The sequence below is a fragment of the Chlamydotis macqueenii genome, chromosome 1, assembly GCF_036417535.1.
Source record: "Chlamydotis macqueenii isolate bChlMac1 chromosome 1, bChlMac1.mat, whole genome shotgun sequence".
NCBI lineage: Eukaryota > Metazoa > Chordata > Aves > Otidiformes > Otididae > Chlamydotis > Chlamydotis macqueenii.
In genome coordinates, this window is record NC_141556.1 from 208,162,177 (window position 1) to 208,187,758 (window position 25,582).

The following is a 25,582-nucleotide window of genomic DNA, read 5'->3' on the forward strand; positions in this document are numbered from 1 at the left end:
CTGACAACAGGTAAGAAATCGTCATCTCATAAAACTAAATCACTATAAAAGAATAATGCTCTTTGAAAACGGCTTAAAATGATCAGATAAGCAATAGGGCTTTATCCAATTTTCACATTAATGATTCTGTGCTTGTAAGACTGATGCATTTCTCAGTTCAGTTCAATTCGGTTCCTCAAACTTCTTTCCCACCTCGCCAAACCCACACACACAAGTTGGCCATAGACAAGGTAGCCGCCGACATATTCCCAGGAGAAAGCTCTCCCCGCTCACCTGACATACAGTGACCTCTTCTGATTAGTCCTCAGGGAGCCGGACCCAGAACTCATGCTGTGATTCATCATCTGCTCACGCAGGTCATGGATTTTTGCCTCAAAACGAGCGTACTCTAAGGAGATTAAAAAAAAAAAAAAACAGAGAATAAAGATATTTTAGTTTTCTTGGCCTATATAGTCATTAGGGTTGCTAAATGCAAATTAATGTTAATTAGTAAGCGTAAGGCATGTCCTGAAAACTTAGGTCTAATAGAACCTCACATTAATGCATTATTTTAGGTAAATATACAGCCTCTTTATTGTGTATTTCAGCACTGACTGTGAAAAGTCAAATAGCTAGACCCACTCCCCTGCAGTTTCAGGAAAGGAAAGGAGTTTTAAAGTCTGCTACCAAATATCTTTCAATCTGCAAAAAAGGATATTGAGAGCAGGTTTACACTGTACCATTCCTCCTTTCAAAGAATGAGATCCCTTGTTAGGGGCAGGGGGATGACGCACTGAAATCACTGATGAGTCAAGCATTTAGCGTAAAATCCCACCGAACTGAAGGAGATACAACAAAGCCTAATTATCCCTGAAGCAGCTGTGAAATTGCTGTGTGAGCAATAAGCCACTTTATTTACCCAGCCCACTGAGGACTGGGCTCTGTTTCTTTTAAATAGGTGGACCCATAGCTGAGTGTTAGGGTGGGTGATCCCTAAGCCTTACCCTAAGCTGCGTAAGAATGGCACAAAACCAGCTTCCAGACCTTGTTCTCCTCCATAGCTCTGCTGGTAGCTTTGTAAAACGTTGTGACCTGCTGACTGGCAACATGGGACCAACACTGGGGGCAAGGATTCAGCTAGAGGTGTAACATTTGGTGAGGCTCCTCTGTGAAAGGACACATCCCTTGTACAGCCTGGTCAACGGTTCCTTCTGCTGGCACGTTCCCCTTGCTCATTGTATGACCTAATAGGCCAAGTTTTGGTTTGCACAAAGAAAAGTTGACGTTTTGGAGACAAGCTCTAATTCCCTGAAACTGACAACTTAGAGGCAACGCTCCAGCAACACAGAGAGTCGTAATTCAACATAAACCCGGGAAATCTACCAACACGAGCTAGAAGACTAACTTGAGGGGGTGTACAAAATCCTTTGCAGTGAGTCAGTGACACTTTGAAGAGTGAGATGTTAAAGACTGATGCCAGCAAAGAGAAGAAGATGTTCCCTGCACCTCAATGTTTTATTTCATTGCCTGCTTCAAAAGGAGGGTCTGCATTTCCCCACAGAAAGTCTGGAGCAGAAGTGAAAACAGCAAGCATCCTCCCTTAAAGGATGGACATACATCCCACCAGATCACACCACCTCTCAGTTTAAGCAAAAAAATCTTTACTGTGCTTTAATTACCTATTGGTCTGCTCTCTGTTTGTTGCTGTTTGAGCTATGAGAGAATGCTGGAAGACAGCAATATTCTCATTTTCTCCTAGCAGAAACCTCAGTATTATTTTTGTTTGATCATTTGCTGTTCACACTGGCTCAGTTCCCAGAACGTCTCGATGCTGTGCAACACCAACTAATTCATTTTATTCTGTGCCCTTTAACTTTTCATGGAATAGTAACATCTGACCTTTCCAAGATCCCACATTTTGCACAGACACTAGCTACCTTCAAGCTGGCTTAGCAGTGTGGTTTCATTTGGGCTTTTGTGTTTGGGTTTTTTCCCCCTCTTCTTCTGATGGATTTTAACTCTCTAGCCATTGAGCTTTGGCGTTACCTACTGAGTTTGTAAGCGGCAGCGGCTACTCCGCCACTTAGCTGGGAACCACTGCTGTGGTTACATCTTCCCACACACCTACGACTCCACTGACTGCAGCTGAAATTCTGCATATCAGAAGACACTCCTAAATATTCATTTCAGATTTATTCTGTAGCTTCTTTCTCGTTAATTTCTTTCAACTAGGTTCATCTTTAAACTTCTTGGTGATTTAAAATCCCAAATCCTCGGAGGAACTAAGGCTCCTACCAACTTGTATTGTTTTTTAAAGTGGAATTTAGTTTTGAAGTGTTTATCCCAGTATAGGATTTAAGCTGGCTCCATGTGAGTCATATTTGTTCTATTCCCCCGCTCTAGAATTTATTTAGTAAATAATCATCTTCTGAGCAGGGCTTTGTTTAATTTATATTTCATTTTAACAGATTTAACATTTCTTCTTGGCAAACAGGAAAGGTGATTTTAAAAACCAAAAGCTGGCGTTTCTCTTCATACAGTGTCAGTCCTCTGCATACAGACAGAACACTGCAGTTTTAAGGGTTGTTACTAGGTCATTTTCATGTATGGTGGATACACGGAAGAAGACAGTAAATCCAGAGTGTAATTCAGCTTCTTTGATGTTTTACATCTGTGCGAGGCCAAAGAGATGAATGATTTACATCAGAGCAGCTGTAATGGCAGCTTTCCCTTTAATAAGCAGCCATATCCCAGGCAGAGTCTGTACGTGAGGTGTGGGAGTAACTCCCAGATTTAGACACCGAGCTGGAGAGCGAGAAGAGAGGATTGAAAATCAGACTTTCTCTCGCACAGCATCCAGCTATTTGCAACTTGAACACACCAGCTCATGAGATACTTAGATGACTACAGCTTGGTCAGATGATGATATTATAGCTTGTGTTCCAACTTCACAGTACACTTGAAATTTAACTGATTTTAACTGGCTATAATTTATTCTGAATTTAACAATCTCTCTTTTTCCAGAAGACATTTTGAAACCACAACGCATCTTAAAAATTGTCCAATAAGTGTGTGAGGGAAATTCAGGTTTCAAGCTACTGTGCCCTGCTTGATATTCAAAAATACTGAGGTACTAATGATAGTCCTGTTACTTTGTGTTCTGGAGGTGTTTTTCCTTTAGATTGTAATACATAGATAATTCGAAAATAACAAAATTTATAGGCCCATACTTTCCCATGGTACCTTCTTCATATTTTTGCATCCAAAAATACTGAAATGTACATCTGTTCCTTTCTTCTGACAAATGCCTGGACTAAAAATCGCAAGACCGTCAGTGCAGGTAGTATTTAACTGGGCCAGGTAGTATTTAACTGGGCTCAGATCAGCTTCTTTAATCTCAGTTCTCCTCGTTCTCCTTCTGATGCCTAGAGAGTACAGTGACATCTGCATTTGAAATCTGAACAGATAAAGAAAGAGTGATGCTCCATTTCTGCCATCAGAACTGCTACGGTAGTCCTGCCCACTGGCAAAAAGTCCTTTTTTCTTAACACTTTTTTATATAAGGGGTCATTCCAGAGGAGCTGTTTCCTAATAGCTTTGCATTTCCTAGGTGCGAAGAAGTGTCAGTGCTAAAGTTCAGAAAAACACTTCATGCTTCCTTCAAATTCAGCACTGAATCTAAATAACACACTCTCAAGGCTCCTACACAATTAAAAGGACACTGAGGTTGTGACATGCTGACAAGAAATACAGTTAAAGCTGATTCACTAATTTCATGCTCTTTAAAGAAAGGGAGAACAAGGAACATATTGCTTCTGGAGTGCATCATTAGCTAAATTTGCCAAATTTTACTTACCAAAATCCATCTGCAAAGGTTCTACACACTGCCTGATTCACCAGTGATCTAACAAACTAACTCTGGTAGCTTAAGAAACTGATAAAGTTAGGCTTTAGACTGAAAGGGCAAACGGGTGAGCAAACCCGAAGGGGCCACGAAGATGATAAAAGGGCTGGAGCACCTCTCTTATGAGGACAGGCTGAGAGAGTTGGGGCTGTTCAGCCTGGAGAAGAGGAGGCTCTGGGGAGACCTGATAGCGGTCTTCCAGTACCTCAAGGGGGCCTACAAGAAAGATGGGGAAAGGCTGTTTACTAGGGCCTGTTTCAATAGGACGAGAGGTAATGGTTTTAAAATAGAGGGGGGTAGATTTAGATTAGAAATTAGGAAAAAATTTTTTACAATGCGAGTTATAGAACACTGGAACAGGTTGCCTAGAAAGGCGGTGGATGCCCCAGCCCTGGAAACATTCAAGGCCAGGCTGGATGAGGCTCTGAGCAACCTGACCTAGTCAGGGATGTCCCTGCTCCTTGCAGGGGGGTTGGACTAGATGACCTTTGAAGGTCCCTTCCAACCCTAACCATTTTATGATTCTATAAACTGTAACCTACGCTACTGCTGGGGTCAGACCAGAGGATATAATGGATGGTGCTGCTCTATGGCTCTGGAAATGCTGTAAGAAACAGGGCAGACGAGACAGAGGGAGATGTTTGTTCATGCTTTGCTCCAGAGCTGGCTCAGGGTTCATGGCAGCGTGGGTAGACCTGCATTTAGCCATCCCAAGGGTACAAATATACCTCGCTAGCCCTGGAGATGTGGAGCTACTGCCATTGGGTGTGGGAGAGGAGATTACTACCGTGAGGAATGGCCTGGCTCTGGGGACAGCAAGACCATTTTTAGGGCTCTGGCATTGACATCTTGGGCTCCGTATGGGCTGCCAGTCCCAGCAGTGCTGCCCCAAGCAAGTGTCCATTTTTTCAGGGTTTATTTTCTGAAGTTGGCTCTGCTCAACTCTCTGGAGAGTCAGGAGAGAAAGAGGAGTCTGCTTGATTTGCTACAGTGTGAATTGTCCCCAAGTCCAATCAAGGCCAAAACTGAATGTATTTATCAAATAAACAACTGACATTTCTCTGCTTCACACAGGACAGGACTCAGTAGCCTGAATATGCAGACAGAGAGCCGGTGTCTTCCCTTCTACCTCATTCCAACAGCTTGCCAAGTGCCATATTGGGGACTCACACATATTCTGCCCTTTGAGTATGAATGCAATCGTTTGCCTCTCCAAAGCACTTGCACATGTTGAAAGGACTGGATAGACTTTGGGAGTAATCTTCAAACACCTTGAACCTTCTCCCTAGTTCACATACTGAGAAATCAAAGTAAATGGCCAGCCCCATTAAAAACCATCCAAAACCCAAAACCCTAACCGTAACACACTTAAACTGAAACTTCGAGTTTAGCTGGCCAAGATCAAAACCACGATCTACAAGATCTTGCTTAATCCACTTTGGTATCTGAGGGTACGCAGACACCAACATTTTTACTGCTCAAGTGATTTAGATACCTAAAATCCTGACCCCCTTTCTACAACTGCGCAGGTGGGTACCTACATGGTGGGGAGGAGTTAGTTTAGCACACCCCTCCCTCCCTTCTGAGTTTCCTATTGACCAGCTTTGATGGCCCATGATCTGACTCAGTATGCGAGCTTTTGTTGAGTCAAATTACTCCACACTTAAGTCTCTACACATGCTGTGAAGGAAAATATCATGAGTTTGTGAGATCCACGGTGGATGCATAGACGTTAAGGACAGCTGGGATGAGTGTTGCTATGACTCAAGTCCTTTCATATATATGGGGCAAGGACTTTTTCATTTAAAATAAGCAGTATACTGAAATTTTAGGTTCAAATTCTCCAAGTCACTTCAGAAATGGCCTAAAAGGCTATAATACTTGAACATATAAGAAAAGTCTTGGAAGTCTTAGATGCATTTGAGAGACTAAAAATGAATGTAAGAAACCAAACTTCAAGAAATTCTCAGAAAATTACAGTGAAAATCAAATAAGATCTAAATCTAAAAATAGCAAAGACATAGATTTCATATATGTATAAATATATTGCAGCTTTTCTATGAGGAAGAGTTGCAGAATTTTCCAAAGCTACATTCCTGGTGTTATTCACTTTTAAGTTTACAATAAAGATTGTAGCTTTGATTGAATGTAGAGAACATGGAAAGAAAAAAGCCCTGATCCTACAAGTAAAGTATAGTTAAGTAACTGAGATGCTGACATATTATACAATAGTGAAAATAATAGCTCAGTATCACAGTCCAAGTCTTTATTAGTTCGAACGCTTTTAGTGCTGGCACATTTAGAGAGATAGCAATTCTTTCTGTCAGCAGGTATCAAAATTTGCTTTCCTGTGTAATTCAGGATCATCACTGTTTGCTGCTAGATGATAACAGATTTCCTAATTGCTGCTTTTGTGCTTCTGAAATAATGCATCTCTAACCCACTTCAGCAAATGGTGAAGTAGTGATGGCTGTAACGCAAGCGGGAGGTTGGAAAAGGCAGCATATATCTCCTGGACTCTGTCAGAGGGTGAAAGGAAAGTAAAATTTGAACTGTCCAATTTTTGTCAGACTACACTGCTTAAAAAACCAAACCAAACAAAAAAAAACTAGGAGGGCATTAGTTAGAGACAGAATTTTATCACCTCACAAAGGGTATGTCGACTAACTCTAGACACTCTAATAAAAGAATAGCTGCCAGATCAGCTTCTCCATCAGTATCCATTTGGCATAATTTCAGTGGATCCAGGCCAGCTTAAACCTTCTGAGATTTTAATTCCTTTCTGTTTATGGCAACAAAAATTCTGTGCCACTACAGCAAGTGATATTGCCTTGGCCATCTGAGATAGCAATGTGCACGATACTATTATTACGGTGACATTATTTATGCTATTTATGTAAATTTTTTTCCCCTCTTTCTTTTAGCAGATGTTTTGGCTGAATGGTTTAAGATTTAAAATAATAGAGCACATTTCTTCCTACAGAGAATGTTTTCCACGCCTGCCCTTTGCCCACAGTGTTGTCCAGTCACCACCATTTCACACAAGGAGGTGAGAGGAAGGTGAGCAGATCAGCATTAAGGCTTCAGAGGACTGGGTCTGATTCCTGCTTTTCCGCAGATTTAGTGTGAACTTGGGTGAGACACAAAGAGTAAGTCTCATCATACTACAGCACCTAAGGCAGAGACATTGGTGCTAGATTGACATCGTGTCTTTGGCCTATGTCAAAAGGTGCCTAGCATCCCACAGCTCTGGAAGGCTTCGAAACTGCTGTAGCACATATAAAAAGTGAAAGAATGTGCAAAAAGATGTGGTATTTTATGTGTTCTGTCTATAATTTTTTTTGTTGTTTAATATTTATTTTCAGTCAATTTTTGCTAAAAGTACCTTGACTGTTGTCTTTAGATGATTTGGAGTTCAATTCTATAGCTGTCTGAGGCTGCAAGCATTTACATAGCAGGTTAATGATGGTGAAAAATCTTTGTGTTCTGTGGTAATTTTGTAAGAAACAAACAAACAAGCAAGCATACTATGTTTAGGTACAGCTCACTGTACCTTTGGTTCTTTTATCTTCCTCTGCCATGTCTGGTGTTGGCCACTGCTAGGGACATAGTTCTGGACAAGGCTGACTTTGGATCTTATATTGTATGGCAAATGCTATGCTTCTAATAAGTCCAAAAGATCAATTAAATTTAACATTAAATTAATCACTTGACAGTAAAAAATGTACACAATTCTAATTACATCAATAGGGAATGAAATAGTGTATTATTTACTGGAGGAAGTGTTGCTCAAAAGGCCTCGCTCCATTCATGATGCACGGAGGGACAGAACAAGTTATGCTGCTATTTCTTATCAGGCACAGAACTCCCCTGAGCTCACTCAAAGGAAATGAAAAACACAGATTTCAATACTGGGGACAGGAAGATACATTTACATCCTATTAGTCTTTATTAGTTTGAATATATCTGCTTGTTTTTGTGGTAATATTTTCAACACACCTTTTCAGGAACCTGTCAAAAATAATGGCCCGGGCATATTTACTGATTTTACTTACTGCTTTGGCCTTTAAAGCTTCGGCACAGTAGGGCCATTAACGTCTTTGTTCTTTGATATTGGTTGGTTGCTCTCCTTTACCAATATACAGGTATTTGCACGTGGGCCTCTTTTCTAATTAAAATTTCACCCTGCATATTTGTTGTGTAGCTGGCCTCATTGCCTAAATATCACCAGTTACTTTATTTTAATTTGGTTTATTACTGAATATAATGCTTTTTCCATCTGTTGCACCGTTAGATACAGCCCTCATATTGTGTTAGTTGTGAATATAAATACACCTGAAAAGATATCTTCCTCCTACGACATGTTCAGGAGACTAATATCGTGCACTATTCTTAGTCACGGGGAATATAATTCCAATCCAAATTAGTCTCTAGAAGCTTTAGTTTCAGAGAATTCATGCCTCATGATGAAAGAGACGTACTAAAATAAATCAAGCTATTAGTGAGTGACAAGGACTATGTAACCCACGGAGGTGTTATTTTACCTGTTCCCTTGAAGCCTATCCTTGGTTGATGAAGTGTCAGCCTGGACTTTCTCAGCTGGGAATTTCTTGCAGCTTCTTCCAACCACTGAAGAAAACTGCAAGCAACTCAACGGCTTTTAAAAACAACTCCTCCCAATATTTTGGGAAACTTGTTCCTGCACTGAATATTACTGTATTCTTCAAAATCTATCCTCCCCCCCACTTTATCTGAATTGATGCACCCCTGAACTAAACAGGACTGTTCTTGGCGCTTTTTCAAATTCCCTGAGGCTCACGTTGAGCTACATCTTGGACAACATCTGTACACATGTCTAAGGAGGGGGAAGGCAAATAAAGAGCAGAGAGTCAGATCTGAAACAACCGTGTCACAACACATGGTCTGCCTTCGCAGCACAGTGTGAAATTTTGGAAAAGCTGGGCACAGCACTTCACCCCAGGCATCCAACTTGCACAGCTATGCTTGCCCAACAGAGCAGCATATGTCTCATTAACCTTGATAGCTTTGTAGGAGTTACTGTTTTGTACAGTGCAGAAATGTTTCAAGATATCTCTGGTGTTTTAGGCACAAAATGACTCTTTCAAGGTGAAAAAAAAAATAAAAAAGCTTCCCTGCACTGGAATCCTCTTTCTTCAACAAATATTTATGTGGGACATTGCACAGAAACAAAACCTACTTTCTATTAATAGCTAAGCTAATACATTTAGCTATTTCATCACTTCAGGCTGGTGGTGGAGGATCTTATTTTCAGACATTTATTCAATTTCCACAATTCCCCATCCAAAATCATTGCCCTGGGGCAATTTTTACTTATTATTTTTGCTTCATCGCTTTTTCTTGCTTATGGTTTTTACCAAGTGTAGTTCTACTTCTTGGGAGTTGAGCATATTATACTGATTAGCTGTATCTTCTTAATGATGATGATGACTTAGCCCGCTTCCAGCTCTTAAAGACATGAATTGACATGAGGAAACAAAATATAGAGCTGACCGCTTCTAGAGTTTCCTAGGCATGGAATACTGGGAAGCCATTTTGGTGGTGTTGACTAACACTGTACCTACGTTGGGTAGATACTCCTCTTTTTCAGACTCTGATGATAAATGATTCCTACCTGACTCCAGGTGTTTATAAATGTCCTCCTTCCAAAAGTCTCCTGAGTGCCCCACCTATATGGGTTTTCCCAAATATCTTTTGATAAGAATGAACTGGGTTAGCCCGCTCAGTCTATTTACGCTAACCTGGCTGAGTCTGATTGATGCAGATTGGAAAGTTCTCAGACACAAAACTGCCTGCAAATGTGAAGAGGGCAGGATACAGTGACACGGAGCTGGGAGCCGATCGGGGCAGACGGTATCTTCCCCAGCACTGTTGCGTGCAGATGATGCCACCTTGTACTAAACTGTGTTGGGAAAAGAAAAAGGGTAGAATCCTACTTCATAATCTCCAGAATCTATAACAACCTAATTGACTAAGGAGACACATGATCTGTCTAGGAATTGTGCAAGAATCTTTTCTGAGATAAAACTGGAAATGTAGACCAGTCTGACCTGCCTGATTTTCAGACAAAAATGCAAAAAGACACTGCTAAATCAGGGCTCAAAACTCCCCAGTGAACTTCTATGAAAACTTACATGAAAACTTTCACAGCTAGACATCATACGCAAGTTTTGTACTTATACTCCATGAAATTCTGATATATTCAGAGTGGGAAGAGATAAAAAAGGAGTTCCTAAAAAAGATTTAGGGAAAAAAAAAGTTTCTTTCTGAAAACAGAGTGGTGGGGAAGTTAACGTGATTTTATTACTCCATAAACCAGCACAAAAGCTGTAGCCTACAGTGAAAAAAAACCTTTCAAAACCACAACCCACAAATAATTTAGAAATTATAATCTAAAGTAGAAAAAGAAATAGTAGCAAGAATACCCATAGTATCTGATGTAATTATTAATCTATCAGGACAGCCTTACAGACTAGCAAAAGCACAGAGATCAGAAGAACCATCAGCAATACAAGCAGAATCTGGGCAAAAGTGTTATGAAAATAAACATGGATATATCTTGTTGGGTTGGACTGTTTTGCTATTATGATTAATACCATTTGCTAACATTGAATAATGCCATTAATAAATGATTCACTCCCTGACTTCAAAATCTGCTAGGCAAAAACTACCACCCCCTGTAACCTTCCTTTTCCTATACTCAGTTGTGCTTTTCTTCCAGATAAGGATATCTTCAGCCATCTCCTAAAGCTGTCTGGGACACTTAATAAATTGAATTAAAAAGAGCAACTGAGCAAAGACTGGAAAAAAAAAATGATCCATTTTTACCATTAAAAAAAACTAAAAAAAAACCCCTCAAATGTCCTGAACAACAACAATAAAAAAAGAAGTATGCAGAAAGGAATGAAATGGATAAAAACATTCCCACATGAGTATTGATCTTTTCTAAGAGGTAATATTGAGAGCAGCTATAGAATTGTATTAGTTTCCTAGAGCTTCCTGATTAATGGGGATTATTGTTTCTAATGCAAACAGGTAATAGGGAATGGCTGAGCACATTATAAGGCTGAACGAATTTAAACAAGACAAATACAAATATTACCTCAGGATAAGTCATGCTCCATGCATGCCTCTTAGCTTATTATAAGGAATAAGCAATAAGATATCTAGGTTGCAAACATGTATGCTGTGCAATTGGCCACTAATTCGACAAGGAAGCTACAGATGATGGTCTGGATGCTCTGAAATACTAACTTTAGCATCAGATCATGTAAAATTGGAATAACGTCTGAAAAATCAATGTAATACCAACACATACTTTGCAATTACTGCTGATATTCTTGAGCTCATCACTCACAGAACCCCAGAAACACAACTTTGTGGCATAAAATACTTAGCTGAAAAGGTCTTCTTAATCAAGCTCAATTCCTGCTTTTACAGAAAATCATAACCTAAAATACTGTGCATAAACTATTCCAATACTTTCTTAAATTTAGTTCAACTTTGGCGTTTCCTAACCGGTGGCAAATCACACACAGAATCCATTCCACAAATGGTTAGACTCATTCTTCTAACTAGATACAGCTGAAGCTGACATACTGGCTTTTGCACCAACACGGTTCCTCTGTGTAAATTGCTCTTTTCTGTTGTATATTGATTCTCATGAGACATTTACACAGAGAACACAACTTCCACCTACCAATCTTCATTTTGCTAAATAAACAATCCAATCTTTGCTTCAGTATTTTCTGGTATGCTTGCCTCTCTTTTAGTTGGCTTTTTTATCCTTGTTAAAATGTTTAATCTTCGTCTTTACCAGTTTAAACAGCAGTCTTCTATATCACACAATGTCAAATGACTTCCTGAAAAATCAGACATATTGCATCAATCATGTTGCTCTTTGTAAAAATGAAACATATTATCAAAGACTGCTATAAAAAAAAAGTTGCCTGTCTATATTTTTTAATCCCATTTTGAATTTATCTCTCTGTTTTGCTTCTAACTCTGTGTTTTAAACTATGCTTCTACACAGAATCATAAAATCATAGAATCATTAAGGTTGGAAAGGACCTTTAAAGGTCATCTAGACCAACCCCCCTGCAAGGAGCAGGGACATCTCCAACCAGATCAGGTTGCTCAGAGCCCCATCCAACCTGGCCTTGAATGTTTCCAGGGATGGGGCATCCACCACCTCTCTGGGCAACCTGGGCCAGTGTTCTACCACCCACATACTACCCCACATACTACTGAGGACAGACTTACGAATCTTCAGGTCTGCTGAATGCACATCATTCATTTTTCTCCTTTTCTGATGGACACTGTAGGTGTCATTTTCCAGATAAAGCACTATCTGTAGTTGAGTAGGTATTTGAGAGGCCCTTCCTACTCCCTGTGCCAATTCTCCAGTATTCAGTGATGGAGTAAGCAGGTCTGCCTAACCTCAGCACAGCAACATCTTCCAGTTATTTTCCATCCCATCACTGGTCCTGTGTACTATGTAAGAAATTTCATTGCATTACAGTCCTTCCATTGATTGAAAACTGAAAAAGCAAAGTTAATTTGACAACATGTACATCAGTGACTATTACTAACCACCAAGCCCTCTATCTACAGTGTCTTTATCACCTTCAGTGATTTTGTTCAACTCAGGTGTGCCAGACACATAGACTTAGGTAAAAACTGAAAAGATCAGGGACAATCCTACAAGACCTCTGCTGTCTCCCTGCTGTGCTGGTGAGCCACGTTAGGTATAAGGCTTACAGATTAGTAGAAAATGGAAGTGCTGGAAACTTCCCATCTGATATCCAGGCTTCTTATATTCTTTCATGATTCTGATAAGTATCCCAGAATAAGAATCATAGAATAGAATCATATAATGGTTTGGGTTGGAAGGAACCTTTAAAGATCATCTAGCCCAACTCCCCTGCAAGGAGCAGGCACATCTACAACCAGAGCAGGTTGCTCAGAGCCCCGTCCAACCTGGCCTTGAATGTTTCCAGGGATGGGGCATACACCACCTCTCTGGGCAAGCTGTTCCAGCACTTCACCACCCTCACTGTAAAACATTTCTTCCTTATATCTACTCTAAATCTACCCCCTTCTATTTTAAAACCATTACCCCTTGTCCTGTCACAAAAGGCCTTGCTAAAAAATTTGTCTCCATCTTTCTTATAGGCTCCCTTTAAGTACTGAAAGGCCCCAATAAGGTCTCCCCAGAGCCTGCTCTTCTCCAGGCTGAACAGTCCCAACTCTCTCAGCCTGTCCTTATAGGAGAGGTGCTGCAGCCCTCTCATCATCTTTGTGGCCTCCTCTGGACTCTCTCCAACAGGTCCACGCACTTCTTATGCTAGGGGCTCCAGAGCTGGATGCAGTACTGCAGGTGGGGTCTCACCAGAGCGGAGTAGAGGGGGAGAATCCCCTCCCTCGACCTGCTGGCCACACATCTTTTGATGCAGCCCAGGATACAGTTGGCCTTCTGCGTTGCAAGTGCACATTGCCGGCTCATGTTGAGCTTCTCATCAACAAACACACCCCAACGACAACCTCAAAAGCTTTTCGCAGGGACCAACTGTTTGTTCTCTGGAGTAAGTGAATGCTTTGTTATCCTAACGTTATCAGTATTATCAGTTTATCAGTGTTTTACACTACCTTATAGAAAGTCAATTCAATGCATATATATCTTTCACTGAATGCAAATATATATATATACACACACATGGAATGCAGAGAGAAGGAGAGAGAAAAAAAAGAGCTCTGTAAAGTGTTAACTATTTACTGCTACAGACTTTCCCACAGTTGCCAACCTACAGCTAATGACATCAGTTGGATTCCAGTGCCATATGCTCCCTTGAAAAGCAAATTTTTTTTAGACCTATTTTCAGTTGGGAAATAATAATTTTTAATATAGTGACAGTTTTTCATCATTGCAGTCTATGGCTTTAGCCTAAGATTTACTTGAGATCTCCAGACTGGATTTTCCTTTCCTGAAGAGGTTGTTGGCAAAAATGATGATAGTCTGTAATATTTTGTTGATGCTGTACTTTGGGTTGGCCTTGGCAGGCTGGTTTCTCCAAGGCTCTCTGATTTTCTGCTTCACTGCTTTTGACTGTCCAGGATGATCCAGGTAGGAAAAAGCAATGGATCAAGACGATCCCTTTACTTATAGGATTAAACAGCATTTAGCGCTGATAAATGTCACATGCACAGAGCTTGCAGAGACAGCTTGGGTAGGTATGGTCAAAACCCATAAAAACTTAAGGAATTTCTTGGAGAATAAAGAATTACGTAAGTTTCATATACACACTCTTCTGAGAAAGAGAAATACTCAGATCAAATGAGAGACTTGGGTGAGATCATCTGGGAGTGCATTATGATCTGGGATTTGTGATCAACTTCCCAAATGTCATCTGCGCTGGGGAAACTGACTGCACTTTCTGAAGCAAATTGAGATGATTTAGCTTAGACTGCAAGGACAAAGTGTTGCATCAAATTGCACTCCCTTGCATTTTCCAAGGACAAACAGCAAACGCTTGTGTGGGTGCCAGGCAACAGAAACTTGCAACTGGAGCAAGAGTCTGAGCTCTCAGAGTGAAGAGGAGACAGAGAGGTTGCCAGAGAGGGAGCAGAAAGGCCTCAGAGGCCGTAAGTCACAACTGTATCTTTTTACAGATGTCTGTCTAATTTTCTTAACGATCTCCAGAGATGAAGACACTTCAGTCACCCCAAATAGTCTCTTCTGGTGCTCCACTCTCCTTTCTGCAGCTGTATGTTTTCCTAATGTCTCATCTGAAGCTTTTTTTGCTGATCTTTAAGATCATCCCTCCTAGTTCACAGCAAATAAAAGAAAACATTATGGCAATGTGAAGTATTTCAAAACTAATACTATAGTAAAGTTACAAAAAATAATGAAAAAGAGGAACACAGCTAAACCTAGCTACCAGGGATGGTTTTGCAAGTGAAAACCTTTTGAAAAAGTCTCCAAGTGTCACAAATGAGACCTTAAAAAAAATTAGTGTATAACAATTGGGACAGCTGAAGCTCATTATTGCCAGTGGCCTACATGCTATAAAATGGGCTAGTACTGCTACAGAAACCTTTTTGGTGTGTTCCTGTAATTAGCACAAAAATATTATTATTGTAATTAACTGAATCCCCTAGTACCTAGTGCAGTGTTCACGGCTGTAAGCAGGTTAATGTGAAAACCAATTTGTGCTAATTCACACAAAATCAGCGACGCCCAAACCAATCTGGCTGCAGTGGCATTTTATGGAATAACGGTATTTTCCTGTTGACTGATACAAGACACTGAAGCTTCAAGAATGCTGCATAAACCCATCTTAGCTTTCACTTGTGATAAAACTCAGGTGATAGTTCACTATCTCCTTTGGATAAATCTATCATAAAACTCACTCCTAAGTGAATAAGCAATGTATTAGCTCTAGACATGGAAATTAATGGGATAAAAGATTTTGGCAGCTTCCTTAGCCTCTTCAAGAGGCTGGTTGGTCTCAGCACAGGCTGTTCTCCAGGATGAGTTACCTTTTCATCTTGAGAGGGTTATGGATGACTTCTAGGGCAAAGCATGAAGATAAGAAGATAAAAATCTTTCATGCACAAAACCTTAAGTGCAAGAGACTGTACGAAAATTCAGAGGGACTTGCATTCTCCCCTTCTTTCTCATAGTCAAGACGGGAAAATAATACAAAATAAGTACCTGGAGGACTGAGAGAGAACATGGTTGAAGTCAAGCCAAACCAGGGGGTGGCTCAGAGTTAAAGGACAGGAAGAGAGAAGATAACTGGTTTCTGTGCCTGCTGTTTTTTGTTCTTCCACTAAAAAATAATGTCTTGCAGCGGACAGACAATTTCTATTCCCTGTTAACATTAGGCTGAAGAAACATTGTTATCACCTGCCAGTGCAATAGGGGAAATTAAGCTTCACAGTTTGAACTAAGCTGTCCTGTAGCTGTGACGATTCTTGCGCTGTCTGGACAGTGACTAGCTATGCTAGGAATGGCTAATTAAGGGATTTTTGCTCTCTCTTCTGCAGTCTGTGTTAAACTAAACTTTTGCAACTTGCCTAACTCGCCTTACTTCAAGGACTACAGTCCCATACGAGTGGTTTTTTTTCTGAATATCTAGAACCATCACTCCTTAAGTTTAAAGCTGCAGTCTTTTGTTATCCTCCCTCAGAGACGTGCTACCACAATAACATAAAGGAAACAGAGCTGGATCCTCAGAATCTAGCCCCACTCCTGGATCCCTTCTTGTCCACTGCCCTCCCACCCTGTACCTTGAGGTGGGCAGATGACAGGGGATTCATAAAGGCTGATTTCAGCCTATTTGGGTTAATGTTTTAGGGACTCTAAAGAGAGGCTCACCCATAGCTCAATTCAGGGCCACCATCCTCTAGAGGACCATCTCTCTCCACTGAGTACAGGAGGAGCCTTGTGGACCAGCCTTCCTTGCCCTTGCCAATAACAGCAGGGTTTCCATCTGTGCTGAGGCCTTTCTGTCCTCTGTCCTCAACATAATAAATACAATAAATCAAAGCCCACATTTCCCCCTCTCTTGATCCTTCCTGTTACAACTTTAGACTGTAACTTCACACAACACTGCATTTTATGGTAAAACTAGCCTAAATTCTGCCCCCACTGCCCTGTCAGTTCTGTCTGTTGCTGTGATAGGACAACGGGTAATGGTTTTAAACTAAAAAAAGAGTAGATTTAGACTAGATATAAGACAGAAATTTTTTACAATGAGGGTGGTGAAATATTGGAACAGCTTGCCCAGAGAGGTGGTGGATGTCCTATCCCCAGAAACACTCAAGGCCAGGTTGGACGGGGCTCTGAGCAACCTGCTCTGGTTGTAGATGTGCCTGCTCCTTGCAGGTGGGTTGGTCTAGATAGTCTTTAAAGGTCCCTTCCAACCCAAACCATTCTATGATTCTATGGTTCTCGACAGTGGGAGTCTGCTGTCAATTGGCAGTAGAGTTGAAGAGTAGCCCTGTTTTTAATGAGCATAACAGTGGGGTCAGTGAGCTGTGGCAAGGCACTGGGTACAAGTGGGTAGAGAAGAGATCTTCTTAGAAGCTTTACTTTACTTCTCTGCAGCCCCTGCAGAGCAAGGACCACCACAACCTTCAGGCTTCCCAGCTCCTCCACCCCTTTGCTGCTCCCTGGGCCCATCCATAGCCCCACTGGAGGCTCAGCAAGAGCCAGGCATCCTCCTCTACCTCCCACAGCCCACAGTGCACCATAGGCTGGGGATGAATAGCTCTGTATTTTTCCACATGCAAACTGCCTGGTGTATGTCAATGTGCCCTGTGCCTTGTTCTTTGCCCATCCAGAGCGGTTAATCCCCACATTTCTTTCCTCTTTTCAGTTGTCTGCCTCACCTCTCCACTATCCCTCTTAAATTACCTGTAAAATTATTTTTAAAGAATACATAAGCCTGTTTTATCTTCCTTTTCTTCAGCCTAACTGCTCTTTTGTCTTTTTCCCAAAGCCTTCAGCATCCTACTCATTCCAGATTTGGCAGGGTCCTGAGTTTTTTGAAGACCAGGTAAATTTGATTTTTCTTTTTATATACACATCTCATTTTTTTTTTTTTCCTATTTCCCTAACTTCTACCAGGTATTGAGCTTGTTGGGTCCAATTTGTCTCCATTCTTATGTCAAATATCCATTGAAGAGTGGCCCACAATGATTTCAGGTGCAATTTGCTAGCATTACTTTAACTTTCCTTTTCACAAGGCCATTTAGTTGAAAGACAATCAAGTTGAGAGAGATTGAGTTACGATAAAGTAAATAGAGGGCAATCAAACAAACTCTTTTCTATAAATGTATAATGTGAAGTTCTCTGGAAGCTAGGCAGATCACATTTGTTTAGATACTTTAATTTTTAATACTATTAAATACGTATTGCAAATACGTAAAATTGTAAAGGATAACAGGTAAAGCTTTGTTATTTTATTAAAGATAAACAGAAAGCTGAGAATATAGTACTATTCCAAGCTTAGAAGACACATAAGAGGAGGTCGTAATGACACTACAAACACAGCTTTAAAATCTTTGATAGTCAAGCTTTCAACAGGGCGTAATAGTTCAGTTCATTACAAAAAAAATATGTGTCTTTGAAATTACGAGCCTAGTTTGACTTTCATGTGTTATTAGCTCTCAGTGGAACTGAAGCATTTAAATTGATTGTAATGAGACATTAGCAGACACTATTACTGCAGCAAACCATTCCTGTTTTGAGATGGCTGGCTCAGGAGGCCTCTAAAAGCATCCCAACAGGCAGCGAGTGTCGTGCACTGACAAAGGGAAACAAAAACCGGCTTTGCAGAGGTCCGCGGCGCAGCTGGTGTTGCTGTGCAGAGCATGACAAGCGGCCGCTCCGTAAGGCACCAGGAAAGGAGGGCAGCATCCTTCAAAGGGCGGGAAGTGATGTCGAGGGGATGGCTGGTTAAATGTACATATGTTTTTAAATACATGCAATTGAATTTCTGCCAGATGTTAAAACAAAAAGAATTAAATCTCTAGTGAAAAAACAAATAAGACCACATCAAAGCAGACTTCTCAAAGCAATACTAATAACCATTGCTCACGTATCTCTCTGACACCAGGATGGTGAAGGTGAATCTATTCTGAGAATTATAAGACTTCTTATCTTGTGACTTCTGCCTCAGCTCCTTCATTTTCAAAAGCCTCTCTCATCCTTGTCAACCTTTTCTAATTTCTACTACAGTTCGAATATAACTCAACAAATTACCTATGTCAGTGACTCCCTTTCTCTTTTCTCCCTTCATCTTTCCCAATTTCTTTGCTATCTAGTTATGCAAAAAATCTGGAATAGTCTCTCACAATTATCCTGTTCTCATGAAGCTTGTAAGAATTTCATAGCTTTAAGACTGTTGTTGATGCTTTCCATGTGTACATATATATAGATGTTTATTCATTTATAGTGATTGCGTAACTTACATTTCTAAGGCAAGTACACAAAAAAAAAGGATTATGAAATACTCTAAATAGAAACCGTTGCAAATGTGACAGCTGCTAAGAATCACTATGACTTTCATATTCCTCCTTCCCCCAGAGGTTGCTCTCATTGCTGGCCGAGGAAACAGCTGCAGCATGCTCATGAAGGGCAGAAAAGGCCTGGAGAAGGCAGAATTGCCCTTTGGCAGCTTGATGTCTTGCTGGAAAGCTTGTCAAACTTATTTAAATTTTAATTTGCATGCCAGCCTCTACAAGACTTTCTATTCGGGTTCTGCTTTAAAGTATCTCCTCCGCTATCATCACAATGACCTTTCCATGTCTTCCCCCATTACCCACTGGGGCCGCAGCCCCGGCTCGCTCGGCTATGCAGAGGACGAGCAGCAAGAAATGTCAGGCTGAGCATGACATTTATCCAAACAGTCGGTTGTGCGTAAGGTAGCCTTTTCTTAATGCTTTAAAAAAATGTATTATTATAGGATATTAAAGAGCGGTGTGGGCAACGGTCACATCCTGCTAAAGGACAGCTCTAAGGGAAAATCCCTTTTCTGTAAGACAGGAGCAAAAGTGGCAGCTGCATCACCTGACACTGGGTACCCCTGAGAGCAAAGAAGGAAGGAGGGATGAAGTGGGCAGTGGCTGATTACTATTGATATTATTTTTACCGACAGACTGACAGCAGAACTTGGCAGGATTATACCCACTGGCTAGTTAAGAGAAGCACTGCCATAAACATGCGTGGCTCCAAATAAATCACAGCAGAGGCACAGAAGTGCAAGGCATGCATTAGCCCCCAGCCTGACAAGCTGCTACAAAAATACGTGGTCTTTCTTACACCCAAAACAATGCCAGTTGAAAATATACACAGATTATTGAAGGTTTTATGAGAATTACCTCTGCTGCACCTTTTGGCCATTACAGAAAATACTCTAGTGAATATATTTTGATCAAGTAAAGCTTTCAAAGCCTCTGAAGCATCCCTGGCATACAGAGTGGTGTTTTTATTGTTACTGGCTAATCCCAACTTTCTAATGAATTCACTGCCTTGGGATTTCCAAATACAGAAGCATTCTCTTCTCAAAGTTACAGAGAACACCTCTGGGGATATGGATATCATAAACAATTTCTAACTCCACAACGTCTGCATTTCTGATTAATTTTGATAGATAAAAGAAAATCTTTGCACCCTGCGACTATGAACAGCCATTGTAAGAATGAGGCCAAGGTGGGCCGTACTGCTTGGAATTGTATAAAGTGTCATATGTGTAGGGAAGGAAGATTTTTTTCCTAGGTCAGACTGCAGGGACTGTAGGACCTGAGTTTCTGTCACATATCTGCTTTCTGAGACCATTTGAGTTTTATTAATACATTCCACGGTATTACAGGGAGCCTGATTTTCCCTTTCTCTCAAGTATCCACTTTAATGCATCATCATAGAATCCCACATTAAATAAATAGCATCAAGCCTGAGTCAATGTTTGCCAGTCTTTCCAAAGAAATAAATAGAAAAGTAATCAGGGCAACATCTGAACTTTTACATTTGAAGAGTTAATTTCAAGTGTTTAGATAGCAGTGGGGTGGCCTTATCAACACAGTGGGTAGAGAAGATTAATGCATTACACATCTCTGTGGACATAGCAACACTTCTTCATTTTAAGGCAGAAGAAAGTCTTGTGTTGGCTTCAGTTTTGAGGAGAACCAAGATGCAAGATAATTCTTCTGAATTCTGCATCTCCTCAAACCTGTAGATGCAAACTGACTACATTGGCACCCGTTCTTTCTGTTCCATAAGACAGTACGTGCCCACAACAAGAGAAAGGAACTATTTAGATTTAATTTGGTTTTGCCTGCTTTGAGTGTTTGACTGGTCTGTTTTCCACAGGTCAGACACCCTTTATCAAACGGATCTGTCATTCCAAACACAAAGATACATGGATCTGAAATGCCATAACTTCTAGTGGATGACACCATGCCGTCAGTCTGATTTCAGTGCTGGAGGTTTCTGTCAGTCTCTTATTCTTGATCTGCCACAGATTCTTAACTCAGAGTGCTGACCTAAGAGTAGAATCTGGCCAGGCTACGTGATGGCTGAGCTGAGGACCTGGGAAAGAAATGGGTGCATGAAACACTGGGATGATACCCCTATTTTAAGCCTTGTCATTTTACATCACAATTTCACCACAAAGTTTTGAAGGCATCAACATGGACAAGGACAGAAGAAATAAAGAAATTCTGGAAAGGCTATGACATGCTGCCTCCAGCTGAAAAGAAACTAAACTTCTGAAGAGATCCAGGATCAAAGGACCTGGGAAATGTCAGTTGGATGGTACTTCTATCATGTTACAAGGCTTGATGCAGCAAGTGTGGGAGAACAAGCTCCGCAACAGATCAGAGCCAATTATCAAAGTAATCCCATTTGGCCATAAAAATATCTAGTCATTTAATAGTGCTAAGCCTTGTTTGTAATCACAGAGCTTAATGAGAACAACTTACTCTGAAAGGAAAGAAGGGAAATCTCTGGAGTAGAAAGGCTGCTAAAGAGGACGTTAACAAATGCAAGTAAATTTGAGGTTTTAACTTCTTTTATATAGGCCATGCTCTATTCATAGAGGATTTTTTTAATCAGCCAACCCAATGCCAAAGCGCACTTTTGTTTTAATACTCTGTGCCATGTAGGCAAGTCACTCAATTAAGGAAAGGTTTCTTTTGTTTGAATGAGATTCTGTTTAATTTCTGGCAGGCAGATTTCAGAAATAATTACCATCTATAGAAGGATGAATAGCAGACGAATCTATAATTCTCATTACCCACCAGAATTTCAAAGTGAACTTAAATTCTAAGCAAGCATTTGGCAGATCTGAACAAAGCAGAAAAGGTATTGGATAAAAGTAGTGTGGTTTAATTCAAATCTTGAACAAGAAGAATGATATTTAGCAATGAGAGGACCCTAGCATTTGGGAAGAACCTGAGAAGTATTCTCAGAATACTGAGAAGGATTCACACATCTTTTGAGAAGTCTGGCTCCTCTTTACCATATTTAAGGCGAAGTGGATGTTACACCCTAAACACTGAGGAATGGTTTGGTAAAGTAAGTTCATTAGTCCTGCATGTTAGAGATCTTAGCCAGTTTACACTCTAAATTCCTGATGGAGAGGAGTTAAGAATACATTTCTCAGTGAAAGGAACAGAGGTAATGGGTACAAATTGAAATATAGAAAATTCCATTTAGACATTAGAAAAAACTTCTATTCTAAGGATGATCAGATGCAGGAACAGGTTGCCCAGAGAGTTGTGGAGCTTCCATCTGATTGTACATCACTCTGAGCAACCTATTTTTGTGGGGGGTGTTGGACTAGACAATTCCAGCTTTGACTGTTCTACTATTTTGTGAAGCAACGGGTTCAATTTTCTCTGGTTATATACAGATGTAATACACAACCAAAGCTCTTTCTCCTCTTCTACTTAGGAATATAGAGCTGGTAAACACCACTGGCAAGATAATGTATGGTTAACAACTGAAGTCCTCTAGAATGCAAAGATCATTAGAATAAATAAAATAGTACACTTAGCTGTACTACTGTCCCCTGGCTCACATCATCCTCCCTGGTGACAGTGCTGTTGAACAACTGGGTACAGCAATATAAAGGTTTAATATCCAGCTATATTTAATATCAAACACCATGATATTGGCAGTGCACACGATGGCTACAGGTCTGTCAGCATTTTCAAAGCTTTATAACAGCCATAAAATCTCATGGAGTATAGAAATGAGTCAACCAGTACTTATAATTGCTGGCATTTAGCACTAGAGATGATGACTAAGAATCTATATTTGAAATACCTGGAGTTGGTGGAGGCCAAGTACAAATCCTGGAGAAGATCAACCAAGCACTGCATTTTTGTGAATTAAAATACACTGATCTGTGTGCAGCTTCCTGGCTGTAGAACTTTTAGGCGAGCACTTAAAAACACACTTATTCTGCACATACACTATAAACGTATTAGGTTATCTTGCAAAATGAGTCTTGTTTTGACTTGTTTTTCCCTGAATGCAGAATATTGCCATGTTTGGCATTCAGCTTCCTGCCCTTTCATCAGCAGAGGTGGCCGCATTTCGCATTTATAGAAATAATGTTTAGGAAATTCCTTGGGGCATCATTTTCAATGGCAGATGTCATGTGTTTCATATGCTCAAACACAGTTTGACAGCATTTCAAATGTCTTTCCTTTCTGCATTAACCAACCCTACAAAAAAAAAAAAAGTTGAAACAAAAATTTAGGGAATTAGTATCATAATGTCTCAGATGCTTCTCTGTCAGAGAAGGAGCTTCGCTAAAAAAAGGATGCCTCAAGATTATACATTAAATTTATTTTTATATGGCAGTTTATGCTATGTATCTATTATGGCAGCTTATGCAATTTATCTGAAAGAGGGCTGACATTCCAAACCATGTGCTAACATAATTCGCAATTATATTGTGTTTTATCCAAAAGAATCCTCATGTGTTTCACAAACTTAATGCAACACGAACACCATATATCAATGGTATCCACCTCAAGAATGTCAGTCACAATTACAGAAGTGCTGCAAGTAAACCAAGGAACAGAACAGTGGCTAAATTAAAATGGTGCCTGATCTGCAGACTGAGCAGATTAGTTTGACTACAACTTTACCTGAAAGACTTACAGATTGTTTCAGAGTCACACTCAGCAAGAGGCATATCCAGCAAAGGATGAAAGGCCGAGTCAGCCCTCACAGACGTTAACCAGAGGTTAAGGAGACGTTGACCACGTTTGAATTCTCAGGCTGGTCTGCGCGTTTTTAAGTGCATGTAAATGCTGTAACGAAGATCAGAGTCAGGCTCTGAATGTTTCCAGATCAGTGCTTAGGCCTTTACAATTTCCATTCCTTATGTGACTGAGTGACTTTAATATTTGAATTCAAGTTATTTACTTTCAAGTTAAACTGAAATGTGTAATTTTTTTTTTTTTGCTGGGAAAACCAGTAAATTAAGTGTGTTTCTTCACTGAAAAATCAAATCTAAATACAATTTGCCAGTAGGGATGCCATTTTTCAGCACAGATTCTCAAATGCTGGCCCCTCCTGCCCCTCTTTTCTCACTGCCTCAAATGACAGTTTTGGGCAATTGAAAATTGAGTGGTAGGAAAGGAAGGAGCAATGTTGTAAATAATTTGTCATCCAACAATTAAAAGGTTTCCATCAAACGTTTCCAGGTGTTGTTATTGAGATTTTAACTTTTAAGCTGCTGCCATAAATCTGACAGCTTTGCCGGAATGTAGAAGAATACTTTTTTTTTTTTTTCCCCAGCAGTATCTACTTAGAGTTTTATTTTCTGATTTTCATTATGATGTCTCCCTTCTACAAATATTTCTCTTTATATTCTAAAAATGGCAGCAGAAATAAGGAAAAAAGAGTTTACACATATAGGCCTGAACAAACTGGACATTTCATTGACATGAAATATCAGGTAATTTTACCTTTGTTGTATACTTTTAAAATAACTCCTAACTATACCAAAATTCAGCATAGTCCAGGATTTCAGGTAAGGTAACCTAACCCTGGGGAAAGGCACAAGGCATAAAAGAAAGACAGAAGATAGAAGTGTTATTACTGTACAGATTCAAAAGAACCTATGCCAGGTAGCTGACTAATTTTAAGTAAAACAAGTCTTAGTCATTTTTCTTCCCATGTTTCAAATCTTAAAAATACCTTCCATGATAAAGAGAAATCATTAATTCTGGATCAAACTTTTTTTTTTTGTTAGAACCAGTTGACAGGCCTTCAGACATCATCTACAGCCTAAACTTTTTTTCTTCCTCTATTAACCAAGCGTACCAAAAATAAAAGGAAACAGAAAATTTCAGTGTTTCAATCTTGGTAAGACTAGGTGCTTCTTTGATCAGCCACTGACTCACACTTTACATTAAATATCTCAAACAATTGAGGTAAAATGTTGGATTTTAAGGCTCATGAATAGTGTAGGGCAATAGGCAGACTAATTTAGGAATGGCAGATAAACCTGAACTAAAATTTACACATGCACTTCACAGTAATTCCACTAGAAAATGCATAAAAATATGCAGTTCTACCTACTTTCTGCCCTCCAGCCCTTCCACTTTTGCTATTTCATATCACTACCATTCAATACCAATGCACTGGAATGAAATTAATAAAAATAAAGCAGAATTTATTCACATCTCTGAAAAGACAGGAGAAAGCTGACTATGAGTGTTGTCATTTCAGCAGTCAGGTGTGAGCAGCAGGAAATGAAAGAATAAAAACAAAGGAAGATATTTGAGTACAAAATATTTGCACCACACAAACTTACAAAGACTAATGTGTATTTGCTACCCCAAAAATACCTGAGTTGCTCCACAAAGCTGTTTCAAGAATCTTGTAAAACTTGATCAGTCTACCATTATAACTCAAAGATGATAAAATTTGAACTGGAATCGAAGCAGCCAACCATGAACAGGAAACATTTAAATTACATTTAGTATTCCTGAACAATTTATTTAATTCAAATAAGAACATTTTTAGAACACCTCTAGAAAATTTTAGGGTTTTTAACTGACTAATTGCAAAATATTGTGAAATTAAAGTAATTCCATGCCTGGAAAACCTGTTTTGTATGTAGGAGTGCT

The 25,582-nt window shown here is 39.9% G+C and overlaps 1 protein-coding gene across 9 annotated transcripts in view; it reads right to left on the reverse strand.

The window, feature by feature from the left end:
* DLG2 (discs large MAGUK scaffold protein 2) overlaps positions 1-25,582 on the reverse strand; it is a 1,053,001-nt gene that overhangs the window by 100,838 nt on the left and 926,581 nt on the right. For all 9 annotated transcript variants that reach the window (XM_086739684.1, XM_086739682.1, XM_086739677.1 and 6 more), the window contains one exon: positions 274-388. In XM_086739684.1, coding sequence (XP_086595810.1) covers positions 274-388 — 115 coding nt within the window. The remainder of the gene's footprint in view (positions 1-273; positions 389-25,582) is intronic.